Below are 16,287 nucleotides of genomic sequence, written 5' to 3' on the forward strand. Positions count from 1 at the left end.
AGGGAGAGAGTAAACGGGGAACTACAGATCAGTTAACCTGACATCAGCAGTAGAGAAAATGCTAGAATCTATTACGGACGTGGTAACAGGGCTCTTATATAGAAAGGAATAATAGGATTGGGCACAGTCAACACGGATTTATGAAAGGGAAATCATGTTTGACAACTCAGTTTTTTTGAGGTTGTAACCTGCAGAATAGATAAGAGGGAACCAGTGGATGTGGTGTTTTTGGATTTTCAGAAAGCATTCGATAAGGTGCCACACAAAAGAGGTTATTAAACAAAATTAAGGCTCATGGGATTGGGGTAATATACCAGCATGGATTGAGGATTGGTTAACGGACAGAAAACAGAGTAGTAGGAATAAACTGGTCATTTTCGGTTGGTAGATTGTAACTAGTGGGGTACCATAAGGATCAGCGCTTGGGCCTCAGCTATTCATCATCATTATCAATGTTTTGGATGAGGGGACCAAATGTTATATAACTAAGCTTGCTGCCGATACAAAGCTAGGTGGGAATGTAAGTTGTAAGGAGGATGCAGAGAAACTTCAGGGAGATATGAGAGGGGACCTCATAGAAACGTTTAAAATTCTGACGGGGTTAGACAGGTTAGATGCAGGAAGAATGTTCCCAATGTTGGGGAAGTCCAGAACCAGGGGACATAGTCTAAGGATAAGGGGTAAGCCATTTAGGACCGAGATGCGGAGGAATTTCTTCACCCAGAGAGTGGTGAACCTGTGGAATTCTCTACCACAGAAAGTTGTTGAGGCCAATTCACTAAATATATTCAAAAAGGAGTTAGATGAAGTCCTTACTACTAGGGGGATCAAAGGGTATGGCGAGAAAGCAGGAATGGGGTACTGAAGTTGCATGTTCAGCCATGAACTCATTGAATGGCGGTGCAGGCTAGAAGGGCCAAATGGCCTACTCCTGCACCTATTTTCTATGTTTCTATATTGATAGGCTAAGTGAGTGGGCAAGAACATAGCAAATGGAATATAATGGAGAAATGTGAAGTTATCCACTTTGGTAGGAAAAATAGCAAAGCAGAGTATTTTCTTTTTTAAAAAGGGTGAGATTGGGAAATGTTGGTGTTCAGAGGGACCTAGTTGTCCTTGTACACGAATCACAAAGTTAACATGCAGGTACAGCAAGCAATTAAGAAAGCAAATGGTCTGTTGGCCTTTATTACAAGAGGATTTGAGTATAAGAGTAACGATGTCTTACTGCAATTATATAGGGCCCTGGTGAGATTACACCTGGACTATTGTGTACAATTTTGGTCTCCTTACCCAAGGAAGGATATACTTGCCATAGGAGAAGTGCAACGAAGGTTCACCAGACTGATTCCTGGGATGGGGGGACTGTCCTATGAGGAGAGATTGAGTAGACTAGGCCTATATTCTCTAAAGTTTAGAAGAATGAGAGGTGATCTCATTGAAAAATACACAATTTTTACAGGGCTTGACAGGGAGGATGTTTCCCCTGGTTGAGGAGTCTAGAACCAGGGATCACAGTCTCGGAATAAGAGGTTGGCCATTTAGGACTCGGATGAGGAGAAATTTCTTCACTCAGGAGGGTAGTGAATCTTTGGAATTCTCTACCCCAGAGTCTTGTGGATGCACAGTCTTTGAGTATATTCAAGACAGAGATCGATAGATTTTTGAATATTAAGGGAATCAAGGGATATGGGGACAGCGCAGGCAAGTGGAGTTGAGGAAGAAGATCAGCCATGATCTTATTGAATGGCGGAGCAGGCTCAAGGGGCCGACTGGCCTACTCCTGCTCCTAATTCTTATGTTCTTATGTTCTATTTGTGGAGCCATCCCCCAGCGCAAGTCAGCATCTTCAAGAAAAGGAGAAAGAAATTAGGCAGGAGAACTTCTAGAATCTCCCGCTTCAACAAAAATGAACTTCAGATGTATGAGAAGATAAAATAAAGAGATGTTTCAGAAACTGAATGACGATGAAAATCTCCACATCACTATTCGTTAATTCATTTTTTTAATAGAATGTGTACAAAGGTAATTCACGAGTAACCGTGAAAAGGTTTAGCAGATCACTGCTGTATCAGATCGAGGCTCGTGAAAGCCTAAATAAAATGAAGGAAATGTAATAGTGCAGCTCCTTCCTGTCATTCATATTCTGCCTCATGTTACTCCCAATCCACAAGGAAGAAAAGTAACAGTGAGTTTGGACTAATTATGCATCTAGCTGATAAACCACTAAAATCCCATATGTCCCTGTACAATTTTCTGGCTCAGTTGCTCGTAACTGAAATTTAGTATATACACTGCTGTTTCTTTGCAGGTAGTCAGGCACACCACTTATCCAGTATACACTATGGACATCAGGTGCCAATTTTATTCTGCGTGTTGCTGTCGAGGTGGTTTCAGGCTTACTGATCCCATTCGTAGTTGGAAGTTTATCCGCCTTCTCGGTCCATTTGAGCAAGCTGGAGACAGTAAATCAACAGGCACATTTCTTATCCAGTCACTTTATTCAAATGGCAGCCTGCTGGTTTCATGAATTACCGATCAAGTCTGTCACTTGCATTTTGACACTGATGTATCAATCTTTTGATTCACCTCCGGGGGAAAAAAAAAAGTTCTCAGAATGTGTCCTGACAGTTTGATTGTAAATTCTCGTGCATAGCATCTTGCCGAGGATGCTGCTGAATCGTTTGAGCTTTCGCAATCTCAAGCACCTTGCAAATTTCCTAGAAGGCAGGTACCTTAGAGTGTTTCTCCCTTGGGTGAAAGTTAATTTACCCACAACGGCAGCAGCTGCTATCATTTTTGCTCTCCGATCCTGGATGGGTGTACTTCCATTCGTTGGTGAGTCATGGTATATTGCTACGTATAGAATCATGGGAGGAAATGTTAACCCCCAAACACGGGTGGGTTTGGGTTGGATGGGATTTTAAAGTCTCAAACCCGCCTTGAATCTGCCCACTTCTGGTTTTAACGGAAGCAGGCGACCCATCCTGGAATGGGGGGATTGTCCAATGAGAGACTGAGTAGACTAGGCCTATATTCCCTAGAGTTCAGAAGAATGAGAGGTGATCTCATTGAAACATACAGCATTCTTACAGGGCTTGACAGGGTAGATGCAGGGAGGATGTTTCCCCTGGCTGGGGAGTCTAGAACTAGAGTCTAAAGATTTTATCTCTCTTTAATGCTGGCCAGTCAGGCCTCAGGAAACCCGTCAGGTAAAGGGAGGTGAGGGACTGCTGCATCAAAGAAGCCAGTGCCTTTCCAGCATTGCTTGTGGGCCAGGAGGGGTATGAATGCTTCCAACTCCACCCACCCCACTCCCCCCTCCTCCACCTCACCTTCCCCCCCACCTCCCCCAATCTCTCTCCAACCTCACCTCCCCCCCCCTCCCCCAATCTCTCTCCAACCTCCACGATCTCCCTCCCGACGTTCCAAACCATGCTGCATCTCCCACCCACCCTCGCGATCTCTACCTCAAGCAGCAGGAAGTCTCCCTGCTCCAGGGCTGCGGCCTCTTCTGGATTGTTTCGCCGCCCGAATGGGAGTCAAACCCGTCAAACAGGCTGGCGTCCAGGCAGGGAACCGGTTCATGCACGTAGGAGAGTTAAACCTCCACAGTGCTCGGGGACCCAGCCAGAAATCGTCCCCCACACTCCGCTTGGAAATCCCACCCCACTAAATATCAGCTCCAAGAATCTTACAGCACATAAGGAGGCCATTCGGCCCATTGTGTTGCGTCCATTATCAGTGATAGGAGGAACAAGGACATCACTAGCAATAGTCTTTATTTCGGTTTGTTCAAGATTCCTGTGGCTTTTCACATCTTCGATCCTCAATATTTCATATTTTGCCTATACCAAGACAAGAAAGGATGATCCTGATCTTTTCCCAAGGTCTCTGGCATACCTAGCATTCTGCACATCAATAAAACATGTGGTAGATCAAACATCTCACTTCTTTTTTCATGAGGCCCCAAGCAGTTGGCATTTTCCCAATTTCCAAGTATCTTACCACCGGTATTACTTTTGTTCTTGAGCCAGAGTCTTTGTTCTCAGGTACTGTGGCAAAAACAATAACCCAGTATGGTCAGCATAGTTTGGTTTATAAAAAGGTCCATCAGATGTTCATACTGCTTGAAGTGCCAGCTGTCTTTCAGTTGCTAGCACCCTCACCTCGGAGTCAGAAGGATTGTGGGCACAAATCCCACTCCAGAGACTTGAGCACAAAAATCTAGGCTAGCACCAGTGCAGTACTGAGCGAGTGCCGCACTGTCGGAGGTGCCGTCTTTCGGATGAGATGTTAAACTGAAGCTTTGTGAAGCTCTGTCTGCTCTCTCACGTGGACATAAAATATTCCATCGCATTATTTCAAAGAAGAGCAGGGGCGTTATCCCCGGTGTCTTGACCAATATTTATCACTGAAACAGATGACCTGGTCATTATCACATTGCTGTTTGTGGGACATCCAGTGGTAGAGAAAGGTGCTATATAAATGCAAGTCTTTCTTTCTATTCATAAAGGTCACAATTCTTTAACTTTCTTTAATTTGATCCAAAATTGTTGTGACTTTGGGCTCTCGTTATCACTGGACTCGCGTTATCACGGATTATTGTCAAGTTTCAAGATGTTGGCTATGATTCATTATGTGGCACTACTTTTTCCAAATAATCTCTTGATTGGCGATATATTTCCAGGGTGACATTTGTTTTCATGTACATGTTATGTGGAAACAGCAGCTTATAGATCACTTACAATTTCAATAATAAATAAAGAGACAATTTATTCATCCAAAATCATTTTGTCTGTCAGGATATTATTGCTGAGTCAAGTGACCATATCTTCCCCTGCAGCACTTTATAGATTGGCATCAAGCACAAGGTGCTTGTGTAGATAAGTGAGATCCATTTAATGAATTCTGGGCCTAACTGATTGTGCGGGAAGCAATGTTCCAGCCTGTCAGATGCCCTTTCTATTTTGAGAAAGAGTATTACTGTAGGCTCTAATCTTTACCCACTGCATGGACTATTTTCAAGTGGCATCAGGTACACAAATGCTCCCTAAGAATCCAGTCTGGTCCTAGTAGACTCATTGGGCCCAAGTTTCCACGTCATTTGCGCCTGATTTTTAAGAGCAACTGGTGGAGAACGGACTATCTTAGAAATCGCAATTCTCCACATTTTTTTTTCTGCAGTTCTAGTCAGGTAGAACAGTTTCACTTTGGAACAGAATTTTTTCTTCAAAAGGGGGCGTGTCCGGCCACTGACGCCTGATTTCAAAGTTTCCACAGTGAAAACGTACCCCAAACTAACTTAGAATGGAGCAAGTGAAGATTTTTGTGGAACTGAAAAAACCTTGTCGACACATTAAAAAATCAGGCGCAGGTTACAAATTAGGCGTCCGGAACGAGGTGGGGGGGGGGGGGGGGAGGGAAGTCATTAAATTCTATAATAAATCCTTATTTATACTTATACAAATATTATACAAATAAATCCAACCTGAATAAAAATTTATAAGCAAAGAAAAGATTAAATAAACCATCTTCCTACCTGTGTGAAAGTGCTTCAGACAGGGAGAATGCTGCAGGAAGCCTCACAAGTTGAGGCAGCAGTTCGTTTCTGCGGGGGGCGGGGGGGGGGGGGGAAGGAGGCAGCCGTTCGTTCCCGCGGGGGGGGGGGGGGGGGGGGGGAGGAGGGAGGAGGGAAACAGCTGCCTCAACTTTGAGGCTTCCTGCAGCCTTCTCACTGCTGCAAGAAGCCTCAGTGCTGATGGCAATGTGCTTTTATTAAAACATTTTCAAAAATTAAACAGCTACAAAGAACTACAAAAATGGCCGAGTGCCAATGTTTCCTTCACACTGCGCGTGCGCGAACGCTCCAACGCGCACGCGCAGGGTTGCCGGCAGGAAAAAAACTAATTTAAATGGTACCCGCCCCCTCCCACTTACAAAATCGGCACAAGTGGTAGGCTCCGCCCCCCTGGGCGCCACACCAAACAGACATGGAGCTGCAGGGCACTCCAGAATCGCGCGTTTTTTTTCCGGCGCCGTTTTCGGCGCAAAAAACGGGCGCCTAGCTCGGAGGGGCGCCCGTTTTTTATCGTGTGGAAACTTGGGCCCATTGTTACTATGCATTTTGGAGGTAAAGTGCACGATCTTAACTAATATCACATTGCGGGATTTCTGATCAATTATTTTTGTCTTCACACGAAAATAATGATGTTTAAATGTGTTTTACAAAGCAAAATGATTTCCATAGGTATAACCAGCCTTAAGCTGAAGCCACTTAGACAAAGGCATTATTTGTTAATAGGCCAGGCATTGAAGATATGTATTAAAGCTGGATGAGCCCGTTTGTGGATGCCACACTCTCAGTCTATTGCAAACTGAGACAATGAGAATCAATTGTCTCATTAAGCCAGGATGGGCCCTATTCATTTTGAGATGATAGTTTGATGGTTTCTTTAAACCTACACTCAGGAGAGGAGAAGAGGAAGCATTTTTTATTGACAGGTCTACTGGCCATTCACTGAACATGGAAGTTAGAGGGACAGCCTGCTTACTTGTGGGCAGCACAGAGGGACAAGAGCAAGAGAGAACATGGGCAGTCAGCTAGTCTGGCCCAAAGAGGGGAAATTCTCTCATTTCAAGACTAGAATCAGAAGACTGACCATGTTATAGCGAGTCCACTAATCATCATCATCATCATAAGCAGTCCCTCGAAATCGAGGAAGATTTGCTTCCACTCAAAAAGAGTTCTCAGGTGGCTGTACAGTCCAATACCGGAATTGGTGTCTCTGTCACATATGGTACAGACAGTGGTTGAAGGAAAGGGTGGGTGGGGAGTTCCACACGCTCCTTCAGCTGCCTGCGCTTGTTTTCTGCATGCTCTCGGCGACAAGACTCGAGGTGCTCAGAGCCCTCCCGAATGCTCTTCCTCCACTTTGGGCGGTCTTTGGCTAGGGACTCTCCGGTGTCAGTGGGGATGTTGCACTTTATCAAGGCGGCTTTGAGGATGTCCTTGAAACGTTTCCTCTGCCCCTGGGGCTTGCTTGCCGTGTAGGAGTTCTGAGTAGAGCGCTTGCTTTGGGAGTCTTGTGTCAGGCATGCGGACGATGTGGCCCGCCCAACGGAGCTGATCGAGTGTGGTCAGTGTTTCGATGCTGGGGATGTTGGCCTGATTGAGAACACTGATGTTGGTGCGTCTATCCTCCCAGTGGATTTGCAGGATCTTGAGGCAGCACTGGTGGTACTTCTTCAGCACTTTGAGGTGTCTGCTGTACATAGTCCATATCTCTGAGCCAGTGTGGGTATCACTACTGCCCTGTAGACCATAAGTTTGGTGCTAGATTTGAGGTCCTGGTCTTCAAACACTCTCTTCCTCAGGCGACAGAAGGCTGCGCTGACACACTGGAAGCAGTGTTGGACCTTCGTTGTCGATGTCTGCCCTTGCTGATAGTATGCTCCCGAGGTATGGAAAATAGTCCACATTATCCAAGGCCGCGCCGTGGATTTTGATGACCGGGGGTCGGGGAGCATTGGGGGGGGGGGGGGGGAGGGCAGTGCTGTGAGGCAGGGTCAGGTTGGTGGAGAACCTTCGTCTTACGGATGTTTAGTGTAAGGCCTATGCTTTTGTACACCTCGGTGAAGATGTTGATGGTTTGGAGTTCGGCCTCTGAATGTGCGCAGACACAAGCATCGTCCGTATACTGTAGTTCGATGACAGAGGATGGGACAAGCTTGGATCTAGCCTGGAGGCGACGAAGGTTGAACAGGTTCCCATTGGTTCTATAGTTTAGTTCCACTCTAGTGGGAAGCTTGTTGAGAGTGAGATGGGGCATTGCAGTGAGGAAGATCGAGAAGAGCGTTGGTGCGATGACGCAGCCCTGCTTTACCCCAGTCCGGACGTGGATTGGGTCTGTGGTGGATCCATTGGTCAAGATCACAGCTTGCATGTCTTCGTGGAGCAGGCGGAGGATGGTGACAAAATTTTGGGGGCAGCCGAAACGGAGGAGGACGCTCCATAGTGCCTCATGGTTAACAGTGTCAAAGGCCTTTGTGAGGTCAAAGGCGGCCATGTACAAGGGTTGGTGCTGTCCGCTGCATTTCTCTTGAAGTTGTCGCGCGGTGAAGATCATGTCCATTGTACCCCTTAGTGGACAGAATTCGCATTGTGACTCGGAGGAGCTCTTCAGCCACAGGGAGAAGACGGTTGAGGAGGATTCTAGCGATGACTTTCTCAGTGGCCGAAGGCAGGGAGATTCCTCTGTAGTTGCCGCAGTCGGACCTGTCCCCCTTTTTGAAGATGGTCACGGTTATGGCATCTCTGAGATCTCCCGGCATGCTCTCCTCCTTCCAGATAAGAGAGATGAGGTCATGTATTCATGCCAATAGCGCTTCCCCGCCATTATTTAGTGCCTCGGCAGGATTCCATCTGCTCCTGATGCCTTCTTGTGCTTGAGCTGACGGATGGCCTTTTCTACCTCGTGCAGGGCTGGGGTTTTGCTGAGATGATGGCAGGTAGCATGCTGCGGGATGGAGTCGAGGATACTCGTGTCAAAGGCAGAGTCTCGATTAAGGAGATCTTCGAAGTGTTCCTTCCAGCAGGCCCCGACTGCCTCAATGTTCTTAAACAGTGTCTCCCCATTCTTGGCCAGCAGTGGGGTTGGGCCTTGGGTGCTTGAGCCGTAGGTGGACTTAACTGGTGTGAAGAAACCTCGCATGTCATGGCTGTCGGCCAGCTGCTGGATTTCCTGTGCTTTCTCCACCCACCATCTATTCTTTAGGTCGCGGGTTTTTTGTTGGATCTTCGCCTTCAGCTGCCTGCAGAGCTGCTTTGCTGCTCCAAGTTCAGCAATGCACTGCGCTTGCGGTTTATCAGCTCCTGGATCTCCTGGTCGTTCTCGTCAAACCAGTCTTGGTGTTTCCTGGTTGAGTGACCGAGCGTCTCTTCGCAGGCGTTGGTTATGGAGGCCTTGAGGGCAGACCAGGCACTGTGGACAATCTGCGTCGGAGTCGTCGAGGGTCGCCTGGTTGGCGGTGAGGCGCTGGCTGTATAGGGCTCTCTTAACTGGGTCTTTGAGTGTCCCGGCGTTGATTTTTCTGCGGCGTTGCTTGTTGCCGTCACCGCTTTGGAGCTATATTAATGTTGATGACGGAACGGATTAGGCGGTGGTCCGTCCAGCAGTCGACGGCTCCTGTCATGGTGATGCGCACGCCCTTGCAGTACCTCGTTCGGTCGATGATGTAGTCAAGCAGATGCCAGTGCTTCAATTGAGGGTGTTGCCATAAGGCCTTATACTTGTCCCTCTGATGGAACAAGGTGATGGTGATGACAAGGTCGTGTTCTAGGTATTTTGTCAAGAGCAGAGGACCGTTGGAGTTGGTTTTCCCTACCCCCTCTCTGCCAATCACGCCTCCCCAGAGGTCTGTGTCCCTACTGACTCTGGCATTGAAATCATCGAGGAGGATCAGTTTGTCGTCCGTAGGTACTCAGGACAGGGATTGCTCGAGGCTGAAGTAGAATTCCTCTTTGACCTCATCTGTTGCGTCGAGTGTTGGGGCCTACGTGCTGATCACTGTGGTGCACTGGTTCTGGGATAGGGTGAACCGGAGGGTCATGGGACGTTCATATATCCCACAGAGGGAGTCTCTGAGGCGGCCGACCAGCTCGTTCTTGATGGCGAAGCCAACTCCATGGAGGCAGCATCCTTCTTCTGGTTTGCCTTTGCAGAAGGTGGTGTAGAATAGGGGTGCATTTCTATTATTTTTCTTGTTCTCAAGCAATGTTCTGTAGTTAGCTGAATCAAGGTGAGATTTGATTCTAACTGTTAGGGCTCAATTTTCCCCAGTGATTTGCGCCTTTTTTTTTTGAGCAGGCTGCTTTTTTTGGCCTAAGTTAAAAAAAAACCCACAGTTTCCTCAATCAATTTGCACCGGCGTAACTCAGTTAGTAACGATTTTTTTTTTAAAGGTGCATTTTTTTCTCTGCCAAAGGGGGCATAACTTGCCACCCGCGCCAATTCTGGCCATTTAGGTAAGTTTGGCCAGCTGTGAGTTACTCCAGTTCTGCTTAGGCCAGCATATGTGGCCTCTGCAGAAAAACCTTCTGGAAAGTTAAGGAAATCGCCGCAGGCAAGGAAATCGCCGCAGGCAAGTGCAGCATATGGCTGGACAGCAGCAGGAAAGGTGAGAGAGAGGGGGAGGGTGTAAAAGAGAGGGGGTGGGGAGGGGGGGTGTGGGAGCCTTTCGGGTGTAGTTAGGGGCCGGAAAGGAAGAGACCATTTGGCCTGGGATAGGGGCGGGGGAGAGTCAAGGCACTCGAGGCTGAGGGAGCTGGACCGGCATCGGCAAGGGGCTCGGGGCGGGCTAGGGAAACAGATCAGCAAGCCCTTCGGCTAGGGGTGGGGGAGCGGGACCGACTTTAATAATTGGAGGCAAGTTGCTGCAATATATTTTCATGTGTTTTTAAGTTGATGCAATGTGTTTTAATGTGTTGGGAGCTGGCTGTATGTTTCACTTTGCAGCCTCAGCCTGCATTGTGTCCATGGTTACTGTGGCAACCCAATCTTTTTGGCGCAAATCATGGCTCCACCCCCAAAACTAAAGGACAGGTTAGGCTGCACCAAAATGAAGAAATCCAATGGGGAAACTTAGAACATTTTTTTTAGCATACTTGGGCCCCCAAAAAACAGGCATAACTCAAGTACGCCAAAAAAAAGCGCTTTGGGGAGAAGTGAGGCCCATACTCTGTACATTCACTTGCTGCCTTTAAAGCAACTTCACAATTCTTACTTGGTTTAGTTTGACCAGTGATTCAGACCGCCTTGAGAAAGATTGGAGGAGAGCATAGGGCATGTGTGAACCACATGACATTCAGCTCAGATCACCAGCGGCTTCTATTTTTACACACAAGGCACTCAGACCACTCACAGGAGTGACCAACATCACTGTACCAGAGGGAATATTTAAAGCAAACCCAAACCTTGTATTATGTCTGCAATGTACCTATGAATGACTCCACGATACAATGTGTTGTACTCAACCTGCAGTGACCTTGGTCCTTTATTCGTAACTCCAGAGTGAGGCAGCCGCATGGTGGCTCCCCTTTTATACAGCCCCTGCCACCAGGGCAGGAAACCCCGGTCTCCACCAGTTGCACCCTCTAGTGGTGCCAGCATGTATATGCACAGTGTAAACCTTAGGTAAACAAGTCTCCATCTTATGCAACTATACAGTAACTACACAGAGAGTATATCTATAGACTGCATATATAACACCTTGTACCAGCTGAGATGCTGGCATTGCAGTTTAATGAAAATGAGCCGACAGGAGTCACAATGTATCAAATCTTCAACTTGCTTATGTAAAGGCGATAGTGACACTCTCTGCCATCTGGCTGATCTCATGTTTATAACATTTTTCATCAACAAGTCAAATTAGTCGCCCTACACTGGTGATCAATTCTTTTGTGTCTCCCTAGTTACTGTAACACTGTGAGAAACTGTTTTGGTTCATGCAACTGCCCCAGTCCTGTGATTTTTCATTTCAGCATGTTCTACTTCGTTAGAGATGGTTTTCTTCCGATGCCACAAATCTGTACTCTCTTATAGCATGACTAATGATGTCACTAGTTAGATTTCTGAATATTTATCTCCTCCCCCCTCCCAAATCGGTTGCCATTTCCAATTAACTCTGCCATCAGTATTATCATGTGATGGCTTCTAGGGGGTCACAAGTTTCTTGTCCATCTCTTTCTGCTATAATATAATGATTGACGTTAAAGTAGTTCTGTATATTACATATTATTATTAGCTCAGTAGTAACATCCAATGCCCTGAAGACAATAACCAATTTGTATTTATATAGCGCCTTCAATGTAGTTGCAAAGCGTTTCACAGGAGTATTATGAGACAAAAAATTTGACACCGAGTCACATAAGCAGAAATTAGGGCAGGTGGCCAAAAGCTTGGTCAAAGAGGTAGGTTTTAAGAAGCATCTTGAAGGAAAAAAGAGGTAGAGAGGCGGAGAGGTTTAGGCAGGGAGTTCCAGAGCTTAGGGCCTAGGCAACAGAAGGCACGGCCACCAATGGTTGAGTAATTATAATCAGGGATGCTCAAGAGGGCAGAATTAGAGGAGCGCTGACATCTCGTGGGGTTGTGGGGCTGAAGGAGATTACAGAGATAGGGAGGGGGCGAGGCCATGGAGGGATCTGAAAAAAAAAAAGGATGAGAATTTTGAAATCGAGGCGTTGTTTAAATCGGGGGCCAATGTAGTTCAACAAGCACAGGGGTGATGGGTGAGCAGGACTTGGTGCAAGTTAGTACATGGTCAGCCGAGTTTTGGATCACCTCTAGTTTGCGTAGGATAGAATGTGGGAGGCCAGCCCGGAGTACTTCTAGAGGTAGCAAAGGCATGGATGAGGGCTTCAGCAGCAGATAAGCTGAGGCAAGGGCGGAGACGGGCGATGTTACGGAGGTGGAAATAGGCGGTCTTAGTTAAGCTGCGGATATGTGGTCGAAAGCTCATTTAAGGGTCAAATGTGACACCAAGGTTGTGAACAGTCTGGTTCAGCCTCAGACAGAAGTTGGGGAGAGCAAAATATAAGGTTCCACATTCTACACTAAAACAGGCAACAGATTATTAATAATCTATAGATAAATATTACAAGTTCCACCAGTCTTCAGAAATGGTTTACAAATATTATGAACAGAAAGGGACTTAGAATGGACTTTAGTAGAGCTCCACTCATTACTGCCAAAATCTCTTCCATTTATCATCATCATCATCATCATCATCATCCTCCGCTTGCTATTAGGCCAGTTTTAAAACCAATCAGCTAATTTGCCATTAGCTCCATCAGCCTGAAGCCTCTTTAAAAATTTACAACGTGCCTTGTGAAAAAAAAAGCAAGCCACCCTTGGAGACAAGACAGCCCAGTCCCTTCCGAGGATGATCCGAGATTCAGACAGCTGCTAAACTGAACATTAACCATGCTGAGGGGCAGGGGAATCAAATAATCAGTTTTGTCTTTCCCAAGATGGAACCTCTCTTTCCCTCCCTTTTACTGATGTATCAGATAAATTTCTCAATTCTACCGTCATATCTCAAGTGATAGACGCTACTACAAATCGGGCATGCAATAATCCAGTTGCATATTGAAATACACCCAATTCCTACACGTGGATCATATTTCTAAGGGGATATGATGGTAAAACATTCCAAATCAATTAGTTCAACAAACGTAAGGAGCTGAAACTGCCCCTTTCTATACAAGGCCCCTGGCCGCCTGAACGTGGTGCGGAATGGCTGCCGAGTCTCCATGTAGGGGCCTCCATTTTTAAAATTGCCCTTCCTCAAGTTTGCAGCGGTGTAGAGGAGCGCTTCGCCCGTTTTCCCGCCGCAACGTGCACACGCCGACCCCTTACCAACCGACGGCGACCCCTTCCTGAAATTGCTCCTCGGGAAATTGCCCCTTTCTCAGAATTGCCCTGCGGGAACGGTGGCGCCGCCGGTTGGTGCCCCCGGCAACTTTTTCTGTCAGTACACTTTGTGGCTTGGCGGCGCGACCGCCCTTAAAGGGAAGGTGGCGCTGCCGGCAATGTCATGTCATTTTTTTCCCCGGCCGATCGCCAGGTCGGGCCGACAATTATGGCCCCGGGTTCGGCCGGGCTGCCAATAGGCAGCCTGGCAACCCCTCTTGGGTGCCAGGCCACTGGCCCGGCCGAAACTCTCCCTGGTGGCCCAGTGTTTGCCACTAAAGTGGCTGCAGGGTTCGCAGCAGCCCTCCCCTTTAACTGAAGGGGAGGGACGTTGTGACATGTCAGCGTGGCAGACCCGCTGAAAGGGCACTCCCGCCCCTCAGCCGCCAAAACTTCTACCCAGAGCCAAAAGAAATGTCAAAGATGTGAATGTCTCCGGTATCTCCACCTCATGAACTGGGGCAGAGAAAAACTTTCAAAAACGTCAATTTCGGCCCCCAAGTGTCTATTATTTCATTAGAAGAGCGGTTACCAATGGCAAACACTTCCATTATTCATCCACCTACATATAGATATACTCAGTGCTTCTGTAAAGAATGACAAAATAATGAAATATTTATTTCTTAAACTTTTAGTTTTAACCACATAGCACTGTCCTGGTAGCACTATTGTCTGGTAAGAAAAAAAAAGGGTGACCTATCAACAATGCTACTGGCAAAGCAAGTTGTTATTTTCAATTACAAGATCCAGACAGACAAAAACACTTAATTTCCTCGGTGTGCTGTTTTACTGTACTGGTTAATGCATTGGCATTAAATTCCTGTCTCAGTTATTTTAACAGTCATTAACAATTTATTTTAAATGAGTTAAGTGATGGTACTAAAGGAGCCCCAACAGGAATTTAAGGTGTATGTCTAGAACGGAACCTAGAATAGATGATTGTCGGGCAGTAATTCATCGAAGAAACACTCACTCATTGTGCCAGCTTCATCACTCGCAAACAGCTAGCTATCACCCCTGAGGCTTTTCGATATTATAACCCACTTCCAGCTGTGGACCATTCATAATTTCTCTTCCAAATAACTGGTTTAAGTTAGAGAAACTGATTCCTACTCAATAGGATTAAAGTATTCCCTGTTAAAAGAAGTTGCATTGTTCTTTGACCCGAGATTGTCAGGTTAAAATAAAATCTCCCAGTCACAATAATGGTCAAAAACTGATAGTCAGATGAAGGATAAATATATTGGGCTCGAAATCGGGTGCATTTACATCCCCCGTTAGCACCCCCAGGGGGCGCTAATGGGGCATAAATGCCTTTTGTGACCGCGCGCGGTGCTCACATAGACTCCCGCTATTTTGGGCGGGAGTTTTGCAGCGGTGCTACAGTGTTGCGCTCCGATCCCCTGCACCCGAAGATCGTGACGTCAACTGCATGCGCATTGCCCCAGACCCGAAATTCAGCATCCCATGCAGCAGCGCCGGGCAAAAACACCGGTAGCTGCAGGAGGCGTGGAGAGGACGGCTGGCTTTACCGGGGACATGATTAAAGGCGAGGTGGCTGAGGCAAGCTAAAAAAAAAAACTTGCCTTTGTTGATGCCGTTTTCTTCGTGGGTTCTTGCCCGGGATCTTTCTCGGAACAATAATAGGTCATTCGGTCCCTCGAGCCATTCCATTGGAACATGGCTGATCTGCATCTTAACTCCATCTACCCGCCTTTGTTCTGTAACCTTAATACCCTTGCCTAACAAAAAATCGATCTGAGTTTTGACATTTTCAATTAACCTAGCATCAACAACTTTATTGGGGGGGGGGGAGGAGAGGAAAGAGTTGTTCACATTTCCACTATTCTTTGTGTGAAGAAGTGCTTCCTGCACTCACAACAATTTCAATTTCCAATAAGGATCATTGGACAGCAACTAGAATTAGGAGCTCGTCAATTCTTCCCTCCCTGACTCAGGAACATTGAGGCCAATTATAGGAGCCCCACTGTTGCCGCAGCCAACTCCAGCACTACATTGTTCTAATGTAGAAGTTCTCTCACATCAGTGGGTTTTCAGCACTATTCTCAACACGTAGCATTAAAGCAACCATTCAACTTGTGATTGGTGATTTGTTGAAATAAAAATTGACAGACTTTCTTCGTCTTAACCAGTTGAGCCTTCAGATAAGCTCAGGAATATGGGTCTGATGTTAAATGAAGCAGCCTGCAGTGCTCTGCCTGGCATACATTTGTATTGGATGCAGCTCTCAGTTTGTCAGAGATAAACCACAACATTTATATACCATCTTTTAAACATGGTAAAAGCGTCCCAAGATGCTTCACAGGAACATAATCAGACAAAGTTGGACTCCAAGTCAAATAAGGTGATATTAGGACAGGTGACGGTCAAAGAGTTTGGATTTAAAGGAGAAGGGAGAGGCAGAGAGATTTAGGGAAACAATTCCAGACCTTAGGGTCTAGCAAGCTGAAGGTACAGCCCACCAATGGTGGAACAATAAAAATAGGGATTGCGCAAGGGGCCAGGATATTGGAGCGCAGAGATCTGAGGATTGTAGGGCTGGAGGAGGTTGCAGAGATACGGAGGGGCGAGGCCATTAAGGGATTTGAAAACCAGGATGACAATTTTAAAATTAGAACCAATCTATCTATATATACATACACATATGTAAAAGACTTGCACCCAACGTGTTCTAACATCCAACTCCAGACATCACACTCCCAACATCACAATTTGTTACAAGTGCTAAACAATCTCAAAACTGAAAGAAAGCTAGTTTATTTTATCATGTACTGTTCTGACTTAAGTTAATGTT

The 16,287-nt window shown here is 46.5% G+C and overlaps 1 protein-coding gene across 5 annotated transcripts in view; it reads right to left on the reverse strand.

Moving 5' to 3' along the window:
- LOC139234917 (neuronal vesicle trafficking-associated protein 1-like) overlaps window positions 1–16,287 on the reverse strand; it is a 96,463-nt gene that overhangs the window by 45,784 nt on the left and 34,392 nt on the right. Inside the window, exon 1 of one of the 5 annotated variants that reach the window (XM_070865837.1) lies at window positions 11,037–11,108. The exons of the other annotated variants lie outside the window; for them this stretch is intronic. Coding sequence (XP_070721938.1) covers window positions 11,037–11,087 — 51 coding nt within the window. The 5' untranslated portion in view covers window positions 11,088–11,108. Of the gene's footprint in view, window positions 1–11,036; window positions 11,109–16,287 lie in introns of those variants that run through there. 5 annotated transcript variants of the gene reach the window in all.

This window comes from Pristiophorus japonicus, chromosome 2 (assembly GCF_044704955.1).
Source record: "Pristiophorus japonicus isolate sPriJap1 chromosome 2, sPriJap1.hap1, whole genome shotgun sequence".
NCBI lineage: Eukaryota > Metazoa > Chordata > Chondrichthyes > Pristiophoridae > Pristiophorus > Pristiophorus japonicus.